This window comes from Rhinatrema bivittatum, chromosome 3 (assembly GCF_901001135.1).
Source record: "Rhinatrema bivittatum chromosome 3, aRhiBiv1.1, whole genome shotgun sequence".
Taxonomy (NCBI): domain Eukaryota; kingdom Metazoa; phylum Chordata; class Amphibia; order Gymnophiona; family Rhinatrematidae; genus Rhinatrema; species Rhinatrema bivittatum.
The window spans coordinates 560,499,892-560,521,085 of NC_042617.1; the positions used below are offsets into that span (position 1 = coordinate 560,499,892).

At 44.3% G+C, this 21,194-nt stretch overlaps 1 protein-coding gene across 1 annotated transcript in view; it reads left to right on the forward strand.

Moving 5' to 3' along the window:
• PERP (p53 apoptosis effector related to PMP22) overlaps nucleotides 1-20,155 on the forward strand; it is a 38,293-nt gene extending 18,138 nt beyond the window's left edge. Inside the window, exons 2-3 of the mRNA XM_029596477.1 lie at nucleotides 7,552-7,689; nucleotides 17,100-20,155. Coding sequence (XP_029452337.1) covers nucleotides 7,552-7,689; nucleotides 17,100-17,317 — 356 coding nt within the window. The 3' untranslated portion in view covers nucleotides 17,318-20,155. The remainder of the gene's footprint in view (nucleotides 1-7,551; nucleotides 7,690-17,099) is intronic.
• Nucleotides 20,156-21,194: the final 1,039 nt, after the last annotated feature.

The following is a 21,194-nucleotide window of genomic DNA, read 5'->3' on the forward strand; positions in this document are numbered from 1 at the left end:
TTTTTTTTGTTTTTTTTTAAATTCACCTATAAATGTTGTAAATTTTCTTCCTGAGTATTCACTATAGAGAACAGTTTGTGGATTGCAGATTCTCAACCAGATTATACTGAACTTGATTTCACAGCTTTAAAGAAATATGTCCTCTGTAACATTTTAAAGAACTGGTGGCGAGGAGCAGTTCTGTATGCATTGATTTTTTTCATGTGTGCTGCTATACAAACATTTGGCTTGCGTATGTAACTTTTATGAAAGGCTGGAAAAATATTAAATAAAAACAGCCTTCCTTAACTGCTGCAAAACCTTTCCCTGGATCCAGACCCTGCTGCTAGCCTCCTTCTAGTTGCCAAAACTAGCCCTTGGTTCTTACCCTTGGGCATGGTCTGGCCCCAGTTAGGACCTGCCACACTGACTCTGGGCCCTGAAAGCCAACATGAGCTGTCACCTCCCTGTCTCTGTATGCACCTGTCTTCTGCTAACTCTATCGCCCTTCTCCTGTCTGAAGCTTTCCCGGTGGAACCAAAATAAAGTGCACAAACTCCCCTTAGCACTCTTACCATGGGTAATGCAAAGAAATTAAGATGGTGACTTACAGGGCAAATAGAAAATGCAGTGAGGCCAAGTGACCCAAGGAAGGATTTTAGACCAGGTCTGGATTTCTGACCAGAGTCCCATCCTGGTGCATTTCGGTACCTGCTGTGCTGATGTCAAATGGTAGCTGCAGGATTACAGCTACTACAGTGCACTGGGATGTAAGTTGTAATGTGTGTGTTGGTTTTACAAAAAAGACTGGCTCAAAAGTTTCTCTCGTTTAACTGAGTCAACTGGCAGGTCTGGAAATGAGTCCAAGAGCACTATTGCTGGCTAGATCAGCGTTTCCCAAGCCTCTCCTGGAGGCACACCTGTTCAGTCGGGTTTCCAGGATAGCCACAATGAATATGCATGAGACTGCAAATCTTTCATGCATATTCATTGTGGCAGTCCTGGAAATCAGACTGAACAGGTGTGCCTCCAGGAGAGGGTTGGCAAGCACTGGGCCAGGTACTACCAAACAGAAAATTTTTGTTTTCAAAAAGGGTAGATTTCAGATTGTTGGCTAATTAGTCTTGAAGAAAAAAAAATCCATTTGCTAGTGTTTCCCTTTAATGGTTCATGTTGTGAGCACACACTGGGATCTGTGGAAACTTCACAAAACCCAGTGAAGTGACTTTTTTTTTTTTCTTTAAGAAAGCAGTCAGCATGTTTGCAGGGAGGGAGGGAGTTTGCTCTGGCTGTGCACACGCCTTGGAAATATTGATAGGCTTTTTCTCTTTTTTTTTTTTTTTTTTTTTTGAAAGGAGACGGCACTTGCTTTTCTCTTACTTACTTTTCTGCCCCCTCTGCTTAGGATGACTGGTTCAGGGTAAGCGGAATACAATAATAATTTTTAAATAAGATTTTTACAATCATGTTAACTCTTGAAAATTTCATGATTCTTCTCTCCCCCCTCCCCCCCCCCCCCCCCCCCCCCCCCCCAGTTCATATTTGAGCAATAAAAGCAATTTTTAACTGGATAACCTTTTTGTTTCTGGACCGTGAGGGTTAACTCGTTCTGATAGGGGAGTGCAGCTTTGGCATGTTCAGAATTTTTAAAAATTCTTTGGTTTTACCGCACTCCCCATGTTTTTATTACTAGTTTGTGATTATATGATCTGTTCTGAATTATAACTCGCAGTAGTCTCTAATATTTAAAAACCTTTTTGGTTTTGTTGACAGCAGGATGATAGTTGGATTCAATCCATAAGTTTTTGTTTTTGTTTTGTTTTTTTAAACAGATCCACAGTGACCGGGCTGTGGTTTTCCACCAGAACGAATGCTGTCCTGTTTGAAACCGGCAGGATCTAGCTGAGGGGGGTGTATTTTTTTTCTTTCTTTTTTTTTTCTTTTTGACACTTTGGTTTTAGCAAGGCTAACTCTCTCTCAGTGCTGGCATTCAGAAAGCTTTCTGTCCATCTTGCTCAGCATCTCTTGGTCTTGTACCATAAATGTATGCTAGTTTAAAACTCTATACACAGTTTTTTTTTTACTTTACACTTTATTTGAACCTGGTGTGCTCCTGTTTTGTTTTTTTGTTTTCCACCTTCCAGCTCAGTGGGAATCAGTGCTGGGATTCTGGCATCATGAACCCTCGTTCACAACTACCCAGAGATCTCTTCCCCCCCCCCCCCCCCCCAATCTGGTCATTGGAGCAGGGGGTCCTGAGATCTCCTCCTGGTATCCTGGGCTCTAAATCAGGCTTCAAGGTGTTATCCTTAACGCTGTGGACACCACCTGTGCAGCGTCCCCAGTCCCCGGCCAGCCCAGGGTGTGGGAGATTGACTCGGGACCTGGAAGAGGGGGAACTTGTTCAGAACGGCACACAGCACTTACCAGCTGAGCCCCTGGGCACCAACTCAATTGCATATTTTTTTTTTTAACTTGGTTCTTAATGTTTATATTTTACCCTGAATCAGCTCCTTCAGGTCTGTTATCAGCCTATGGGGAATTGTGAAAATCAGGTACACCTGAGTTTGACAAGGTCATGAATCTACTGCTTAAAAGTGGGTTGGGTTTTTGGGTTTTTTTTTCCCTCCGCCATTGCTCTGCATTCCCATTTTGATGTATGTGTGGCCTGCCCCTACTAGATATGGGTATGCTTAGCTGAATTAAAATAAAAATGTGCAAAAATAATATAGATGTTAATTTTAGAGGCTCAGGGTGTGGTTTGATTTTATTTTTTAATTGAAATTCAGTTTTGACTCTAAATTTTGTGAGGTTTGAAAACCTGCACAGCAGCCGTGGTATTGGTTTGCCAGCCTTGTGCTCCAGGAGGCCTTTCACACGGGGGGTGCCAGGCATGGTACTCTGTTTCCCTGTTTTCCTCTTCACTAAACCACAAGGGAAAGAAGAAAAAAATCTGATGTAGGACTCCTTGGTGAATTTATCTGAATATAGAGCGGGAATGTTTATTCACTGCTTAGATTTCCAGTGTACGAGTGATTGGAAAGCAAAGTCTAGCATTGCACAGCAACCTTAAGAACCTATTTTATGACTCCATGACTGGCGTGTGTGTGTGCCTGTGACGGGAAATCTAGGTCTGTGCGTCTTGCGGCTGCTCTATGGGGTGGGGGATGGGAGGAATGCACGCTCTCATCTTCCCTCCCTCTGTGCTGCTTCACAGTCCCTCTGCAGCTCCTTCACCAGTGCTTTTATATTCTGGGTTTTCTGCCTGCCAGCTGCTACTCCCCGACCAACATCTGTCAGCCTGTGACACAAACACACGATTGGAGAGCTGAAAAACACAAGCGCTTTTTAGCTTCCTACAACTTGCTGCTCTGTACAGAAGTTAATGCTTGTTCCCTTATGAGGCTTTTCTAATGAGAGAGGATATATCTTTATATATGTGCATATTTAATCTGCACATACGTGTGTGTGTGTGTGTATACCACACTTAAAATCTGTGCCAGACAGCACAGACACAGACCCAGCTCTAAAATTTATATATATATATGTTTGTTTTTTTTTACTGTGTGTGTACCGGAGTTACTAAGGGGCTCACGAGCCTGCATCTCTTTCCTCCTCCAAGCTACCACATGGATGTGTTCCCAGTTCTCTTTTGGCAAGATTTTTTTTTTTTTTTAGCTGAATTTTTTGGCCAGTTTCTACCTTATTGTTTGTGTGTGTGTGTGGGGGGGGTTGTCTTATGCTGCTGCCTTAGCCCCCTCAACAGAATGTGGCTTCCCCTCCCCCTTAAACTGAAAAGGAAAAGGCCAAGACACTGCAGTCTGTGGTTTTTAAGGCCTGCATTGGTGGATGCTGGCTTTCCATTACGATAACACGTTCTGTTTTGCTATCGTTGCCTGGGCTTCTGGCTGCTACAGTTGTGGTAGGATGACTGAGGGCACAGCCGTACTGGGCCTTGAGAATGGAGGCTCTGCGGAAAGTGCCTGTTAAGGAGCTCTGCCACGGAGGATTCAGGTTCTTATCTACCCCCTCTTTCCCACAAGTCTAGAAAAGCTCTTCTCACCCTCCTAGTACAGATTTCCCAGATCCATTACAGGTCAGGGACGGAGCTTAGTGCAGAAGATTAAGATGCCCGCTGAGGCATGAGGGATCCACTTGTGGGCTGTCTTCCTTGGCGTTAGAGGAAGCATGGGACTCTGCTGGAGCAAAGCCACCCTTCTCTCTGAGGTGAGAGGTCACCTTGGAGCAGGTTCCATCTTTCATGATGCAGAAGACACCCATGACGCTGAGCTTTCTACTTTCTCTGGATCGGACACAAGCCAGGGCACCATCCATTGGTGCAGAAATGTCCTCCGAAGGCTGCTTTTTCAGAGTGAGGAAAAGCTCAGGCTTACTGTGCTGCAGAGGGATACTTCTCTCTGGCACTGCTGGTCATATCTGCCAGATGCTGGTGCAACCAGCGCAGAGAACCTCTTGAGCCAACACGAATGTTGCCACTGCAGCCCTGAATGCCCACTTGGCACCATTTGGCTTTGATAACTTTGAATGAGGATGAAACAGTCTGGGTTTCTGAAGGGGATATCTTTCCAGTTTTAAGTCCAATGGGTCCCTCAGCCTGTGGGGGTTCAGCTTTCGGAGCAGGTGAAGAATTTCTTTGCTTCCTGAAGACTAGAAAGGAGAGATTGCAACCTTCCTATCTAAGATCTAGATACATCATTTTGCATGAATAGCACCTGTGATTAAAAAAAAGGGGAGGGGCATGGATAGGGAGACTTTTTAGATACCGCAACATGCGCTATTTTATTGCAACACATGTTAAATTTATCGTACCTGTGCAAGCTGAGAAGTACCAAGACAAGCATTTTCCGGTTGAGAGAGAGACTTTGGGGGGGGGGGGGCAGCTTGTGCATGCATGATCAGAGGTGCAAACAGTACAGTACCCATCGGTGAAGATGTGATTTGGCGTGAGGAAAGGGCACCAAAATAGGGCGAGAGTACATTGTACGAGTCTCATCTTTGTGTACCTTTCCTTACTCCTAAATCACATCAAATCTTCCCTGATGTCTACTGTGCATGTAAAACTGCCCCCTAAAACCTCACTTCAGGTTACTGGATGACCCTCCCTGTAGTGGTATAAAATTTGATTACTATATGTGCCTCCCCGGTGTCTGGCTCAAGCTCTCTCACCCACAACAGAATTTGCAATCTTAGCGCAATTCCCATTTCAGGCTTAATGTCAGGGAAAATAGGTGTAGTTATAAAGTGCATTACGCTATCACAATGTTAAACCACCTGTCATAAACATTTTTAAAATTTGCATACGTATCTCGCGATGCGTTAGGGCCCTAACGCGGTTTGTTTGAATGACCCTGTATGATGGAGGAAACGTTCCACATAGGGCAGCTCACAGTCGCCCAGGAGCTTCCGGCTGGGATGGAGCCCTCTGCAGTGAGCGGTAGATTCGCCCCCTCCGAGGGAGTTCCTTCATGCATCGGAAGAGGAAGTGGTGGCTTCTGTCCATCTTTCTCTACACCTTGCTCCTCATCTCTTTTGACTTCCAATGCCTCCTTTCTCTAATATATCTGAAATGGTTTTTTTTTTCACCATGCTTTCTTTGTGTCTCTCTTCCAGTCTAGCTTTCACCAATCTGCTTTTTTCCCTTGTTTCCTTCAGCCTCACCAGGTGTTCTTGCCTGCGTTTGAGTTCTCTTTTATACTTTTTGACCGCTGATCTTTTACCTTTTTTTCAACCACCACCTTTTTTCCTTTTTCTTCCTATTTATTTTGTCTCCTTTGTTTTAGTTCTCTTTTTTTAATTTGGGCCCACTGTCATTCCACTTCACCCATTTCCTCTCAGCTTTCTAGCTTTTCCCAGAGGTATTGTAGCCATTTTACCAAAGTCTGTGGTTTGTTTGTTTTTTTGGGTTTTTTTTTTAACAGTTGAGGTTATCAGCAAACACAATTTTCCCTGACATGCACTTAGTGGGAGTGTATCTAATCCACTGAAAGTTAGGGGTTTTTTTTCCCTCTTTACAAAGCTACAAAACAGTCTCCTCCGCGGTCCCAACAAGCTGCCGGAAACTTCACTACTTTCAAAAGACATTGCCGCCAGCCCCTCTTCTGTGTGCTGGGCTGGCCGTTGTCTGCGATCCCGGCCGCATGCAGCGCAGTTTAGTCTATTACCTAAGTAACGCTTCCAGGTAATAAACAGCTATCGGCTGGGAATGCTGACAACAGCCAGCTCAGCACACAGAAGAGGGGCCATTGAAGGTATGGAGGGACATTTTAAGTATTTTTAATGGGGGAGCGAGGGCCGGGCTGGTGGCAAATGCTTTTTGAAAGTTGTAAAGTTTGAGGGTGGCTTTTTTTTTTTTTTTTTTTTTTTTTTTCAGAAGCTTATAGGGAGGGGGTAGATTCATGGGGGTGGGCATCACTCCTTCCCCCCCCCAAAGATGCACTGCTTACCAAGATATCCGGAGAAGTGGCCAGTAATTTGGCGACACTAAGCTGGATACCTTCAAACCTCATTGGCCATATTCAATTAATGGCCGGTTAGGGTTAATAGCCAGCTAACTTTACATGTGTTTATTCAGCATATTGAATATGGGTCTCATGGTGTCTCAGATATATGCAGAATAAATCTTGTGCATATTTACGGCAGTGCAGAAAACGTAACTGCTTCTGTGCCTCCAGGAATGGGTTGGGGGGGAAAATACTGATTATGGAGGACTTGTCTTGCACTAAACTAGTATAAGGGTAGGCTAGCAAGCAGTTTGTAGAGTTTTCAATATAGAGCAATGTTACATCTCATCCCAGCTCTTCAGTGACCAGAAAGGAAGGAAAGTTATTTTACGTCAAGTAACAATTTGGCAACTGGATTCAGATCCATGAAAGAGAAGAAAAGCCACAAACAAATGGCAAGTGAGTTCTCCAAGCCAGCGTTTCCCAGCCCTGCCCTGCCCTGGTTGTCAGGCGATCCCTAATGAATATGCATGAAAGAGACTTGCATACAGCAGCCTGCATATTCTTTACAGAGGTCCTGAAAACCTGACCAGTTAGATACACCTTAGGGGAGGCGTTGAGACACTGCCCTAAGGGATTGCATGAAAGTGACTCTTCATAAGAGGTGTGGCAGACCCCAGCAGTGCCACTGAGGGTGGGCTAACCAGATGCACTGCCCCTCTTTTTTTTTTTTTTTTTTTTTTTTTTTTTTTTTTTTTTTTCCTTCAGCCTGTTAACTTACATTTATCTGCAGGTTTGAGGGAGGGTGGCAGCCAGAGGACAAAGGTGAGAAGAGAGAGAGGATCATATAGTATATCTTGCTGACGGTGAAAACAGTAACACCTTTTTTTCTTTTCAGCTCCTGTCTCCTTTATTTTTTTTTTTTTTTGACCGAACTGAAAGATATTGTGGGAAAAATAAAGCATATGTTGGTATAAGTGGCATAATCAAATCAGAGTTGAAGATGCTGAGCCAGCTATGCGACTTGATCTAAGAAAACCACATGCCAAGCTTTGGATCTTTCTGGTAACAGGTTTAACAATCCTTTTTTTTGTATTTTTCTTTTTTCCAGCTTGGGGTAGAGCCACTGCTGCCATGCTGATCATTGGCTTCATAATTCTGATCATCTGCTTCCTCCTCTCCTTCCTGGCCCTGTGCATGCCGCAGTTTACCCTGCTGAGACTGATCGGCGCCCTGCTTTTCCTGGCTGGTAAGAGACCCTGTTCTAAGCAAACACGTTTATGCAGCGTCAGGTGGGGGGAGGATCCAGGAATACAATTGCCTCTTTCAAACCAAGTTTCTTGTTTTATACCACGGTAAGACTAGGCATCGTACTATGAAAGAGAGCTCCTTTCAGCTTCCAACTTAATTCTGATCGAGGCTGGAATCTGGTGCCATGAGCCTTCATTCACTTCCCCCATGTGCCTCTCTACTCTTCTGTTTTATTCCCTCTCCCAGTGTACTTTTGTCTGGTCATCTATTTACTTATGGGTTTTTTTTTCATTCTAGCTGCATTTGTCCTGCCAGGGTTTGCAAGTTAACCCTCAGGCTTACTCGTGCACACTGGACGGTCTTTAAGTCTCCTACATTTGTCCCTCATGTGAAGCCGGGCAAGAGCTGGTGTGGACACAATGCCCCCAAATTAAATGGGTTTTTTTTAGCTGCCTTTGTTTTGTGAATACGGTCTCTCATGCCCATGTTAAAATGTGACTACAATATCCAGTTATTGCTATCTTTTATTCAAAGGCAGAATGGTAAATCAGCAAAACAGGAGAACTCCATTATCCAAAGCACAAACATCTCCGAACGGGTTTTGTGTGTCCAGGATGCATTTTTTTTTTTTTTTTTTTTTTGTCCTATGCACATGTGCAGGTGGAAGGTACACAGTCAGGCTATAAAGCACGTGGGTTTCTATACTTTGTGCCTTGATGCGTGTTAGATCTCCCTACAAGTAACTGAGATGTGCTCTAGCCAGACTTCTCTAGAGCCACAGGTTTTTAATTCACTAACAGTGATAGCTTTCCTCTTCTAGAAAATATACTGGTTAAAAGCTTTTAATCCATATGCTACAGTTTTCCATCCAAGTTGCTGTTAAATGTTTAGTTATGCAGTGAACAGCATTTTAATTAGAGAATAACGTGCAGGGTGTTAGAGGCTCTGGATAGGCTGGGATGGAGATAAATATCTCTGTACTGCTAACTTATGCTGCCCTTCCTGGTGACTACTGGAACCAAAGCTGTGGCTTGCAGACAGTTTGCATAAAATGTGGTCTGAATCATGAGTCAGTCTTGGAGAAGTCAAAGGAAGGTGGGGTGATCAATTTTAAAAAAAGTCTCCAGTTTTTGCTGGAGAAAAAAATATTAGCTAAATTTTAAGAATTGAACAAGAGCCAGCTCGGTGACAAGTGCTCTGCGCTGCTATGCAGAGGCTCTGGGTTTGATTCCCAGGCCGTCGAGGGCTGAAGGTGCTGCAGAGGTAGCGTTTTGCAGCCCCTTAGGGGAGGGAGTCTCAAGCCATTGCTTAACGGTCACAGACTTAGGGTCTGTGTTAGCTGGATTTCAGAGGGAGCCATGGTGGCCCCTGGCTGGGCTGCAGTAGGATGAAGATTTCAAATAGGAGAAATGCCTTCCCCCCTTCGAGTAGTTGGTGATGTAGATCGATGGCAGCCGGTTCTATCTAAGCTGGAAGCTTAAAGGAGCAGGAAGAAACTACCGAGAATTAAAAGTGGAACAAAAGTCTGTGTTTTGTACTAAAGTTTTCACTTGTTCCAGTTTTGTGTGGAATCTTTAATTTCCCTCTCCAGAAATTGCAGGAAACTAAATCCTTGGACAAAAGAGCTATAGCAAAATTCTGTAAGCAAACTCATGTTCAGGCTTTTTTGTGGTGGTTCCCTCCGCCGCCCCCCCCCCCCCCCCCCCCATCTGAAACTGAAATCTGGGCCACTCCAGAGGTGTGTGTTGCATTCGCAGACAAAGAAATACCTTTTAAACTCATTGTGCACTAAAATATTTCAGCAGTTTTATGTATTTTATGCTGTCTGGCCTGGAGCTGTGTTAGCTTTCCTGCTGAAACTGGAGCTAAACTTTAGGCATGGTTCCCAGCGGAGGGGTGGATGAGTAACACAGCTTACATGAGAATTAGTTTCTCCGAGGACTAGCAGGATGGTAGTCCTCACACATGACTCACCCATGAGTGACATCATCAGATGGAGCCCGGCATGGAAAACTTGTTTCAAAGCTTCCAGAACTTTGACTTGTCACACTGAGCATGCCCATACCACATGTCCAGCAGAGTCCTTCAATCTTTTTCCGCAGAGCTGCAGCATCACATTTTGTGAGCTCATTTTTGGCCTTTTTGACTTTTTTTTTATTTGGAAAACTTTCCATTTTTCGCTTAATCCTGCATCCACCATAGCGTTCTTAGTAACTGTTTTTGACATTTATTGGCAAGTTTCCATTTGCATGCCATTCCCTGTGGCAGCATTGCTTAACGTTAACATTAATATAAGAGATGCCATAGTGGGTCAGATAAAGGGGACCAAGCCCAGTATCCTGTTTTCATCTGTGACCAATCCAAGTCACAAGTATCTGGCAAGTTCCCAAACATTAAATCTCAAGCTACTATTGCTAATTTAATAGTAATTTATGGATTTATCCTCTAGGAACTTATCCAAACCTTTTTTTAAACCCCGTAACACTTGCTGTAACCACAACCTCTTGCAATGAATTCCAGAGCTTAACTTTGCACTGAGTGAGAGAATTTTCTTTGATTTGTTTTAAATGAGCTACTTGCTAACTTCATGGAGTGCCCTCCTAGTCCTATTATCGGAGAGAGTAAATAAGACTTACATTAACATGTTTAAGTCCTTTCATGACTTTGTAGACTATCATATCCCCCCTCAGTCATCTTGTCTCCAAACTGAACAGCCCTGACTTCCTTAGCCTTTCCTCATAGGGCAACCATTCCATGCCACTTATTTTGGTTGCCCTTCTCTGCACTTTCTCCAGTGCAACTGCATCTTTTTTTGAGATGCAATGACCTGAATTGCACACAGTATTCAAGATGTGGTTTCACCATGGAGCAATACAGAGGCATTATGATATTCATTGTTTTGCCATTCCCTTCTTAATTCCTAACATTGTTTGCCTTTTTGATTGCCACAGCACACTGAGCTAATGATTTCAATGTATTATCCACTATGATGCCAGTCTCCATAGATTTTGATCTTCCCATTTATTTTTGTCCCGTCATGGTCATATCAGGGTTTAAGTGATGCCCTCAGTGCCAGAGAACCATGTCCATCACTGACCCTCATGATGAATGTGTCCACTGCCTGGGGGCATCACATGACATCAAACATTGCCACAAATGTAACCCCAAAAGGATGTAGTCGTTGTCAAGATGAAGCACCTCTTCGGGTCAAAAGACATAGGCATCTGTATCTAAGGACCATGGTGCCACTCTGATGGACACAGAGCCATTGACATGGACGGGGCAATCGTGCTGTCAGCTGATAGGGGTACTGGAGTCCAACCATAGTCAGGTTCCTCGTCATTGGCCTCTGAACCAGGGAAAGACTGTCTAGCATCGAGGGAAGCCAAAGAAGCATTGGCATCAGTCTGTCGATGCATGGGGATCTTCCAGATCATGCTGTGATGGTTCCGAAGTGCCAGTCATCCATCAGTGCCAGAGGTCTGCAGTGGTCTCCACCAGGCCAAATGCCAGTCACCAATCCTATCTGTTCTGAAGATCTGGTCACCCCTCCTTTCTTCCAGTCAGTGCTGGCATTGGCAGTGTTTGAGGAGGAGCTCAAGCGGCAGGTACAGCTGGCAGAACGGACTATGCAGGACATCCGTCCCATGGCACTGATTGAGCCAGTACAGTTTCTTGGAGCCTCTGAAGCTCATTGGCATGTTACTGACCCAGCTGGCATCGGTTCCCATCGGGGCACTGCAGTCTCCCCCTGCTGATACAGTGGTCGTGGCAGGTTCCTTGGAGGAGGAAGTTCTGCCTAGGCTGGCTTAGACCCAGGTGCCTGCACCTCTGGATGAAGGCTGAGCACCCAGGGCCACATCCATTGTCTGTCGTGAGGATGAGGACTCTTATGACCCCTGGGGGGATGATGCACCACAGTCCTTCACTGATTGGTTCTGAGGGTCTCCTGCAGAAGAGCGAAGGAGGTCTCCACCAGAAGACCTAACCTTCACAAGTTTTGTGCAGGCATTGGTGGCCATCCATTTTCAGATGCTGACAGAGGAGGATGCCAGACACCCAAAATACTTGAAATCTTTCAGTTTTGTGGAGCCTCCTGAGGAGGTCGTGGCAGTCCCGGTGCATGACATCCTTAAGGAGTTACTGCTGAGGATGTGCTAACAGCTTACAGTGCCTCCCATGAATAAGAAGGCTGACAGGATTTACTTCATCCAGAAGGCTCTCAGATTCGATAAGTAGCTTCCCCACCAATCTGTGGTAATAAAATCCACTCTCAAGAGAGCTAAGCAGTCTCCAATCCATTCCTCAATGCCCTGGGGAAGGATCACAGAGCAATGGATACTCTTGGGAGAGAGGTTATTCAGAGAGCCATGCTCATTGCCCACATAGCTTCTTACCAGCTCTACATCAGCCAGTACTCGCAGGATATCCGGAAGCAGTTGCCTCAGCAGGACAGCCTAATGTTCCTGGTGCATAAGGGCCTGGAGTACATAAAACACTAGGTCCAAGCAACCTATGATGTGTTGAAAACAGCATCCAGGGTCTCTGCAATGGTAGTCTGTACCTGCAGAATTGCATGTCTGCAGGCCTCAGATCTCCAACAGAGATACAGGATAGACTCACTGATGTGCCATGTATTGGGAAGAATCTCTTCGGAAATAGGGCAAGGGATGTGATGGCCCAGCTCTGGGACAACCATGAGACCCTCCAACCTTCTGCCAATACTCTGGACCTGTCGTCCTCTGTTAGGTCAATGAGATTGGGGCAGAAGTCGTTTGTGTTTTGTTTTTTTTTCATCAGAGGAAGTAGTATCCTCCACCCCTCACTCTTGTCAGCAGTATCAGGGCTCCTGCAGCAGTCCCAGGCAGCAGAGAGCTCCCAGGGCCCAGCCGGCATCTCAAGCAAACTCCAGGGACAGGGTTTTGATTGGCTCGTGGGGAGCATAGTCCAGTTACCCATACCTGGGGTGATGGGATCCACCAGTCGGCAGCAGGCTGCAGTTCTTTGCAAACCAGTGACCCAGTATAACCCATTGGTGTGAGGTTCTTCCCATCGTCAAAGAGTACCGATTGAACCTGTTAGGTGCCCTGCCAAATTGCTCTCTGAGCCCATTTTGGGGGCCGGTAGTGTATCAGGAGGTACTATTAATGAGGCTGTCCTCACTCTTAATGGCCAGAGCAGTCAAGCCTGTTCCACCAGGGCAATGAGGGTGGGCATTTTACTCCAGGTACTTCCTAATTCCAAAGAAAACAGGAGGGCTCCATCCTATCCTAGACCTAAAGGCCTTGAACAGATTTATCAGAAAGGAAAAATTCAAGATGGTTTCCCTGGGCACCTTGAGCCTCCTTTTTACAAAACGGGGACTGGCTATGCTCCCTTGATCTGAAAGATGCATACACGCACTTAGAGATCTTACCAAATCACCAAAATTCGCGGTGAGAAAACCAACACTTCCAGTATCTGGTGTTTGGTATTTGGGCTCACAGCCCCACAGACACATACAAAATGCCTGGCTGTGGTGACAGTGTACCTCTGTAGGCTGGGGGTGCATGTTTTATTTATTTATTATTTATTTATTTAACATTTTTCTATACCGACCTTCATGGTTAAATACCATATCAGATCGGTTTACATCGAACAGGGGTAGATAACTGAAACAACGGAAGGAACAACTTTTTTTTCCTAATCAAAGAGAAAACCAAAGAAACAAAAGTTACATTTAACGAGGACCGTGAACTTGGAAGCTTAGGCAGCTGGAAGAAAGTTTTCAATTGGCTGGTCAAGAGTACATCTCAGGGACAGTCAAGTCCTTGCATCTGACCATCCAGGTTTTTGGAGTTGCTAGGGTTAATCATAAATCATCAGAGGTCCCATCTCAGCCCGCCACGTCAACTGGACTTTCTAGGATCCCTGCTCAGGCCAAGGCCTTCCTGCCTTGTCAAAGGGCCATCACCCTGATGACCATCGTGGCTGAGATTCATTAGAGTCAGCAGGTGTCAGTGTGGCACATGTTGAGGTTGGGCCATATGGCTGCAACTATTTGTTCACTCCCTTGGCAAGATTGTACATGTGCAAAGCCCAGTGGATGCTGAGTTTACAGTGCTGCCTCCAGGAGTACATAGTTATATTGCCCCTCTGGGACTGCTTGTCCTGGTGGCAGGTACTTTCAAATCTGAAACTGGAATCTTTCATAGGTCCTCCTTCCCAAATTATCCTAACCACGGATGTGTCCATCCTGGGATGGGGAGCTTATGTAGATGGGCTCAACACCCAGGAACACTGTTGCCAAATCCAGTTCACCTGGCGCTTCGGGTGATCAGGTATGTGCTATGGGCTTTCAGAGATCAGCTGTCCAACAAAGTTGTCCTGATTCAAACAGACAACCATGTGGCGATGTGCTATGTCAACAAGCAGGGAAGGTACGGGGTTGTACCTCCTGTGTCAGGAAGCAGTTCATATCTGGTCATAAGCTGTGTCCCATAGAATAGTGCTCAGGGCTATATACCTGGCCAGAGCAGAGAATGTGTTAGTGAACAGACGAGTCTTACCTTCAGACACCACGAGTGGTCTCTGGGCCAAGGTGTTGCGGATCGGATATTCTGCCTTTGGGGGAGCCCAGACATGGATCCCTTAAAGGTACCTCCTGGTTCTGCTCTCTGTACAGGACAGATAGGCAAAGGCGTCTGAGGCTGGTTTGCTGGCATTGGGGCAAAGTTATTCTGTATGCATAAGATTCCCTTAGTAACAAAGACTCTTGAAGCTTCGCGGACAAGGGGACTATGATCATAGCTCCTTATTGGCCAAGACAGGTCTGGTTTCCACTCCTGTGGGAGTTGTCATTCAGAGGCTGATCAGTATGGGGACTTCTCCAGGTCTCCTCATGCAAGATCAAGGCAGGTTGTGATATCCCAACCTCTCAACCTGGATGTTGAGAGGTTAGTTTTGTGACCCACTCAACCTTTCCGAAAATGTCTCTTCTAAAAAGTCCTGTGGACTGAAGTGAAGGAGGTTTTCTGTGTGGCCTTAGATCAGTTCTCTTGCCCCACACAAACTGTTTGATTTACCTTCTACACCTATCAGAATCTGGCTTGAAAACCAACTCAGTTAATCTGAGTGCAGTTGGTGCATGCCACCATGGTGTAGATCAGGGGTGGGCAAGTCCGGTCCTCGAGGGCTGCAAACCAGTCGGGTTTTCAGGATACCCCTAATGAATATGCATGAAATAGATTTGCATACAACTTGAGGCAGTGTGTATGCAGGTCTCTCTCATGCATATTCATTAAGGATATCCTGAAAACCCGACTGGTTTGCAGCCCTCGAGGACCGGAATTGCCCATCGCTGTACAGCCTCTAGTTGTAAGTTTCAAGTGGTGCTTGCTTCAATCGAAGCCTCCCACTGTCTTGGGACCTCAATGTGGTGGTAGCTCAGCTGACGAAAGCTCCTTTTAGAGCTGCTGCACACCTGTTACCTGAAGTACCTGACCTGGAAGGCCATATTTTTGGTGGCAGTTAGGGAGCTCCAGGTCTTAGTGACTTATCCACCTTACACTAAGTTGTTGTGGGGTTTTTTTTTTTTTATCATGACAGGGTGGTCTTGTGTATGCACTCCTTAGACAGGAACCTAGGTTGGTGAATGACTTCCATATTAACCATTCCATCATCCTACCAACATTTTATCCCAGGCCCCATTCTCACCAAGGTGAATGAGCCCTGCACAGTTTGGACTGCAAGCAAGCCTTAGCAAGAAACCCATAGACAGTACCCCCAACTTCTATTTTTTGATAGAAATAGGTTGGGCGTTGCTATTGGCTAGCAGATTGCATCTTCTTCTGTTCTGTCCAGGCAGGACTTCATCTTGGGGGTCATGTCAAGGCTCGTTCTGTCTGACTATTGCTTGGATAGGAATGGCTGACACAATAGTAGGTTTGGCCAATCTGTCCTTTGTAATCTGTGAGATATAGGACCTAACTCTCCTACCTAGGGCCTGTTTGTTTGGATTCAGGCTGTCTCCCCCCTCTTGTTACCAACAAGAAGGGGACGACTCCTAGTCTCTCTTATGTTGGGGGGACAGCCTGTAACTAGAAATTCACCCATGTGCGAGGACTATCATCCTGCTTGTCCTTGAAGAAAGCAGAGTTGCTTATCTGTAGCATTTGTTCTCGGAGGACAGTAGTAGGATTAGTCCTCACAAAATCTGCCTGCCATCCCGCAGAGTTGGGTTTCTCCTGCCTTTTGATTTGTCTAATTCTGTTAGACTGAAGGGGGGACCCCGCATGGATGCGAGGTATAGGGCGTGCTCAGGATGGCAAGTCAAAGTTGTAGGAACTTTGACGCAAGTTTTCTGTGTCAGGGCTTCATCTCGTGTCTCCCATGTGTGAGGACTTAACATCCTGCTGTCCTTGGAGAACACCTGTTACAGGTAGGCACCTCTGCTTTACTGTTCTCTTTACAGCTTATTTCATAAACTGTGTTTGGGTTTCATCCTGCAACTCTGCCGCTAACCACAAGCCTCCAAAATCCTGTGCTAAAGGAGCATCTGATGGGGGAACTCTGCTCTAATTTTAGCCCTGGTGGTTCTTTCCCACCTCCTCTCCTCACTCCAGCCGCTCACACCCAAGCATCTGCAAGGTTCAGGGGGAAATCTTCAAAAGCCCAGCAAGGAGTGGATAAGTTCACACAAACGTGGCCACACGCACATCTCATTTGGAGAGAGGGTGGCGTTTTTGAGCAGTATAAACTGGATTCAAAATAACTGGTTGTTGCCCTCTTATACCCTGTTGTGCAGTGGGTAAAGTTTACGTGCACATAGCTGCATAAGGGCCCGATTCTATTCAAAGCCAATTTATGTAGGCACCTCGGAAAATAAATGTTTTGAGGGCTTAATGTATGCACGTAATTTGTTATGCCCACTTATTTTTCTTTTTTTGTTAAATGTAATTGTCTGTTTTTACAAGGGGAAATATAGTTGCTTAGTTGAGCTGGAAGAGTACAACTTGATAGGTGTGGTGATGAAATAGTGAAAGCAGCTTAGCGTCGAACTGCTTATCTTCAAGGGGTTTAGCAGTTGGGATCAGTGCGGCCCCTTTCCACCTCCCCCATAATATTTAACTTAATCCATGGCAACAGTGCTGCATCCAAACCTTTTAATGCAGCTCACATTGAGGAAAGTGAAGTAAAACGTGCTTTGGGGCAGGCGGTGTGCATGAATCCACAGACTTGTAAAGGCCGACGTTGTGAATGCTCTGTTTTTAAATAGAATATCATGAAAGCTCCTTTGGAGACATCACTTGTACTTCAGCTGCTCTGTTTATCGATTTTTAAGGTTGTAGAAGAGGAGTGCACTGGATTATAAACTTCTGTCCACATTGTATACTAATTATTTGTTACTCTTTGTTTTTTTGTGTTCAGTTATATGCCAGATTTGTGCCCTCATCATTTATCCTGTGAGGTATACGGATGAGCTGGCCACACGTGACGACAAGTATCTCTACAGCTGGACGTACGGCTTTGGGTGGAGCAGCACAATCGTTATGTTTGGCTGTGGGATCTTCTTTTGTTGTCTTCCCAACTATGAGGACGAACTCATGGGCAACGTGAAGACCAAGTATTTCTACACATCGTCCTAAATGGGACGAGGAGGAGACCAGCAACCGTGGTATCGCGCCGTGACCTTCAATGAAAGGACTCTCTCTTTCTCTCTCTCTCTCCAGGGGGGGGGGGAGATGGGGGGAGAATTAAATGGGGTAATTTTTGTGTTTTTTGTATGTAAATGTCTTGTTTTTGTGTTTAATGGAATTTTAGATAAGTTTGTTTTGTGTTTGTTTGTTTGTTTTTTTTCCCCCTCCCTATTTGTATGGATTCATTTTAGCATTGTATTGAGAGCCCTCTCTGATCTTTTTCCCCCTCCCTATTTGTATGGATTCATTTTAGCATTGTATTGAGAACCCTCTCTGATCTTTTTCCCCCTCCCAATTTTATGGATTCATTTTAGCATTGTATTGAGAGCCCTCTCTGATCTTTTTCCCCCCTCCCTATTTGTATGGATTCCCCCTCCCTATTTGTATGGATTCATTTTAGCATTGTATTGAGAGCCCTCTCTGATCTTTTTCCCCCCTCCCTATTTGTATGGATTCATCTTAGCATTGTATTGAGAGCCCTCTCTGATCTTTTTCCCCCTCCCTATTTGTATGGATTCCCCCTCCCTATTTGTATGGATTCATTTTAGCATTGTATTGAGAGCCCTCTCTGATCTTTTTCCCCCTCCCTATTTGTATGGATTCCCCCTCCCTATTTGTATGGATTCATTTTAGCATTGTATTGAGAGCCCTCTCTGATCTGATTCCCCCTCCCTATTTGTATGGATTCATTTTAGCATTGTATTGAGAGCCCTCTTTCCCTGCCAACGTGCTAAAGTTCTGACAACGCAGAGTGTTTGATCCCACCTGCAAGTTTATTCATCAGGGGAAGAAACCAACACTCGTGTGTAGGTGCTTCTTCTTCTGTGCTCTCCTCCATTCCCCTGCCTCACTTATTTTTCAGGAGCAGCTGGGTTATAAATAAACAGCATGGGCAAAAATGAGCGTTTTTGCTATGACCCTGTGCAAAGAAAAGTGGATTCTGAGTAAGACGTTCTGCAGTCCAAACCTCCTCCTCAAAGCCCTGAGCTATCGGGGAGCTTGGGGGCTCAGATCTGTACCACATCCAGCTGCAGGATCTCAAATAAGTGGATAGAAACTTCCGGAAGAGGCTATAGGTGTCATTCAAAATATCCATTCCTCTTATGGCTCTCAAATTATGTATAAAAATTTTAAAACAAGGGATGCACTAATTCTATACAAAAACTAACTCTAAGTGCCCAGTTCAGCAATAAGCACAAGGGAGGCTATATTTCTTCTAATGCGGCAAATAAAATTCATTTTCAATTGGAAAAAATTAAAGTTCACAGTAGATGAGGAGTAGCAGAGGGGAAAGCATAATGTTGACTAGGATACATGAGTCTAAGGGTATTGCATGGACAGCAGTGTCGTGCCTCTTCTATTGAGGGACAGATGGAAAAATATTGATTCCTTTTTTTTTTTCTCCATAGAATTTGATTACTTATGTAGGTATAGAAGTTCCACTAACCTACTATTGATCTCACTCACCTGGTTTGTCAGGCACCGACGGGTGACATCCTCATTCCACCCAGGTGTGGTCTCATCATTTTGAACATACGCTTCTCTGAAAATAAATCTACAGAGTTAGTGCACTAGTAAACGTGAGCTTTGTGACATGCCTGGGCTCTACTCACTTTCTTCATTTTAGTCCTCTAACTTAGATTGTGTGTTTTTTTTTTTTTTTTTTTTTTTCTTGCATTATTTGTTTATATACTTTGTTAATGCAATTTTTCATGAGTGGATTGGGAATTATTGAAATTAAAAAAAAAAAAAAAAAAAAAAAAAAAAAAAAAAGATTGCTATTGGGGTGGTGGGCTCATCTTTCTGGAGTCTCAGAGTAGAATTCCTTTTGCTGTGCCTCCTCATTGGTGAAGGGAGGGGGATGTCTTTGACGGAAGATCTGGAGACTGAATACAGCAGGGGAAATGTGACCACCTGGAATAAGATAAGATGAACATTGCAATTCAGTGTCAAATAGATAAAATCTGCATTATTTCCAGTTGCACTGCCCACTGGGAGGTCTTTCTAGTATCCCGAGGCCATTAAACATCTATTGGTGGGGGTGTTGGATTTTTTTTTTTAATATATAAACAGTGTGTGCTGTGCATCAGACCTGGTTTATCGGAATGTGTGAGGATTCTGCTATGTAGTCAAGATTCCTCAGGGCAAGAGGGGACAAACTTTTTTTTTTTTTAATTTTGTTATTTTATCTTCCTCTTCTGTGATTGCTGCTGCTGCTCTGCCCCCTCCTGCTCAGGCAGCTTGGGAGACCCTCTCTGGCCCGGGTGGGTGGGGCACTTTCCTCAAGGGACAAACTCAATGCCACTCACTTATAGTGGCCGTCATTTTCCCTGGGCATGAGCACAGCCCCTTTGCAGCAGATCCAGGCCTGCATGCGCCTAATGAGCAGATCTCCTGTGCCGCAGCCCTCCTGCAGTAGACATTTATAGTATACAGCTATTAAAATGTGTGGCGCTTTTATTTCTTACACTTTTTTTTTAATCTTTTTTTTATATATGAAAGTGTTTGGTTTTTAGGTAAACAATGTAGTTGGAGACCCTCTTAACAAAAATGAAAAAAAAAAACCTGGTGTCTCTTATTCAGCCATTGTAAGATTTTTTTTCATATTTATAAATTCAGACAACCTTTTAAGATTGGGGATTTTTATATTGTTAAAAGGTACGGAATCACATATTGTCAACAAAGTAAAAATCTGTGATGTGCAGATATAAATCTGTTTTTGTAAATTCTTTCTAAAAAAAATAAACTCAATTTTAAGGCACTCTATATTGCAGGTGTCCAAGCTCCTATTTCTCTTTCGATTCTTTGCCACAGTGGTGGCTTGTTGGTTTGGTGCTGTGGTTCATACTGCAAACTGAAATTTAGTGCAGCCCATAAGAACAAAATCTGCTTACTACAATGACCAGTTGAACCATGAACCTGAAGTATGAGAGAATGACGTGTGTTTTATGTATATTTGGAGTAAAGAATTCTGAAATGAATGCTGATACATAGAGAAAATGAGTACTAGTTTTGTTTGCACATATCCAGATTTTAAATAGTTTTGTTACTTCTCTTTGTATAGTCTGTATACAATATGACACACCTGAAAAGGGAAATCAGGGTAGATTTCAAAGCTCATTTATTACATTTTTTTTTTCTGATCCTTTTAAAGGCATCACCACCCAAATCTTCTATAGGTAACACAGATTTCACTGGGAAGACCAACTTTAGCATTCTAAACTGCCATCATGACAAAAGTACTATACCCACGCATACAATTTTGTTGCTGTATGTATCAAGGGATTTTTTTTTTTTCTTTGTGTGGTGAGAAATTTCTTCAGGATTTAGCTCTGAGAAGAAAACGTAACTTTCTCAGCATTTAGCCAGGTTAATCCACAACCAGGGAGTTGTACACCTTTACCAGCAGATGGAGACGGAGCACAGCTGACATCACAGTATATATACCCCAGCATTAGCATCAGCCTGCTAGTATTCTCAGTCTCCAGCAGATGATGGAAGTGCATTTCCCTACTGGGGATGGCTTGTTTTAGAAAAAAAAAAAAGAGAGAGAGAAAAGTGGATGACACATCCTCTAGAGGAGGGAGTGGCATTGAAGGATGCCTAGGATAGAAGACTTGAGGCTATCCTTTTGCAGACCTTTTCAGGAGATGGCAGTGAATTTCAGTTAGCCACTTCCTGATGGTTCGCGTTTGCTTGCTTTTATTTCAGGAAGTAGACGAGGCTGGTTTGAATACCAGGGCAGTAATGGCACCAACAGTTGTGGGGGATTTTTTTGTTTGTTTTTTTTTTTGTGGATGCAGGCTGTGCCTTGGTCCATCCCTCT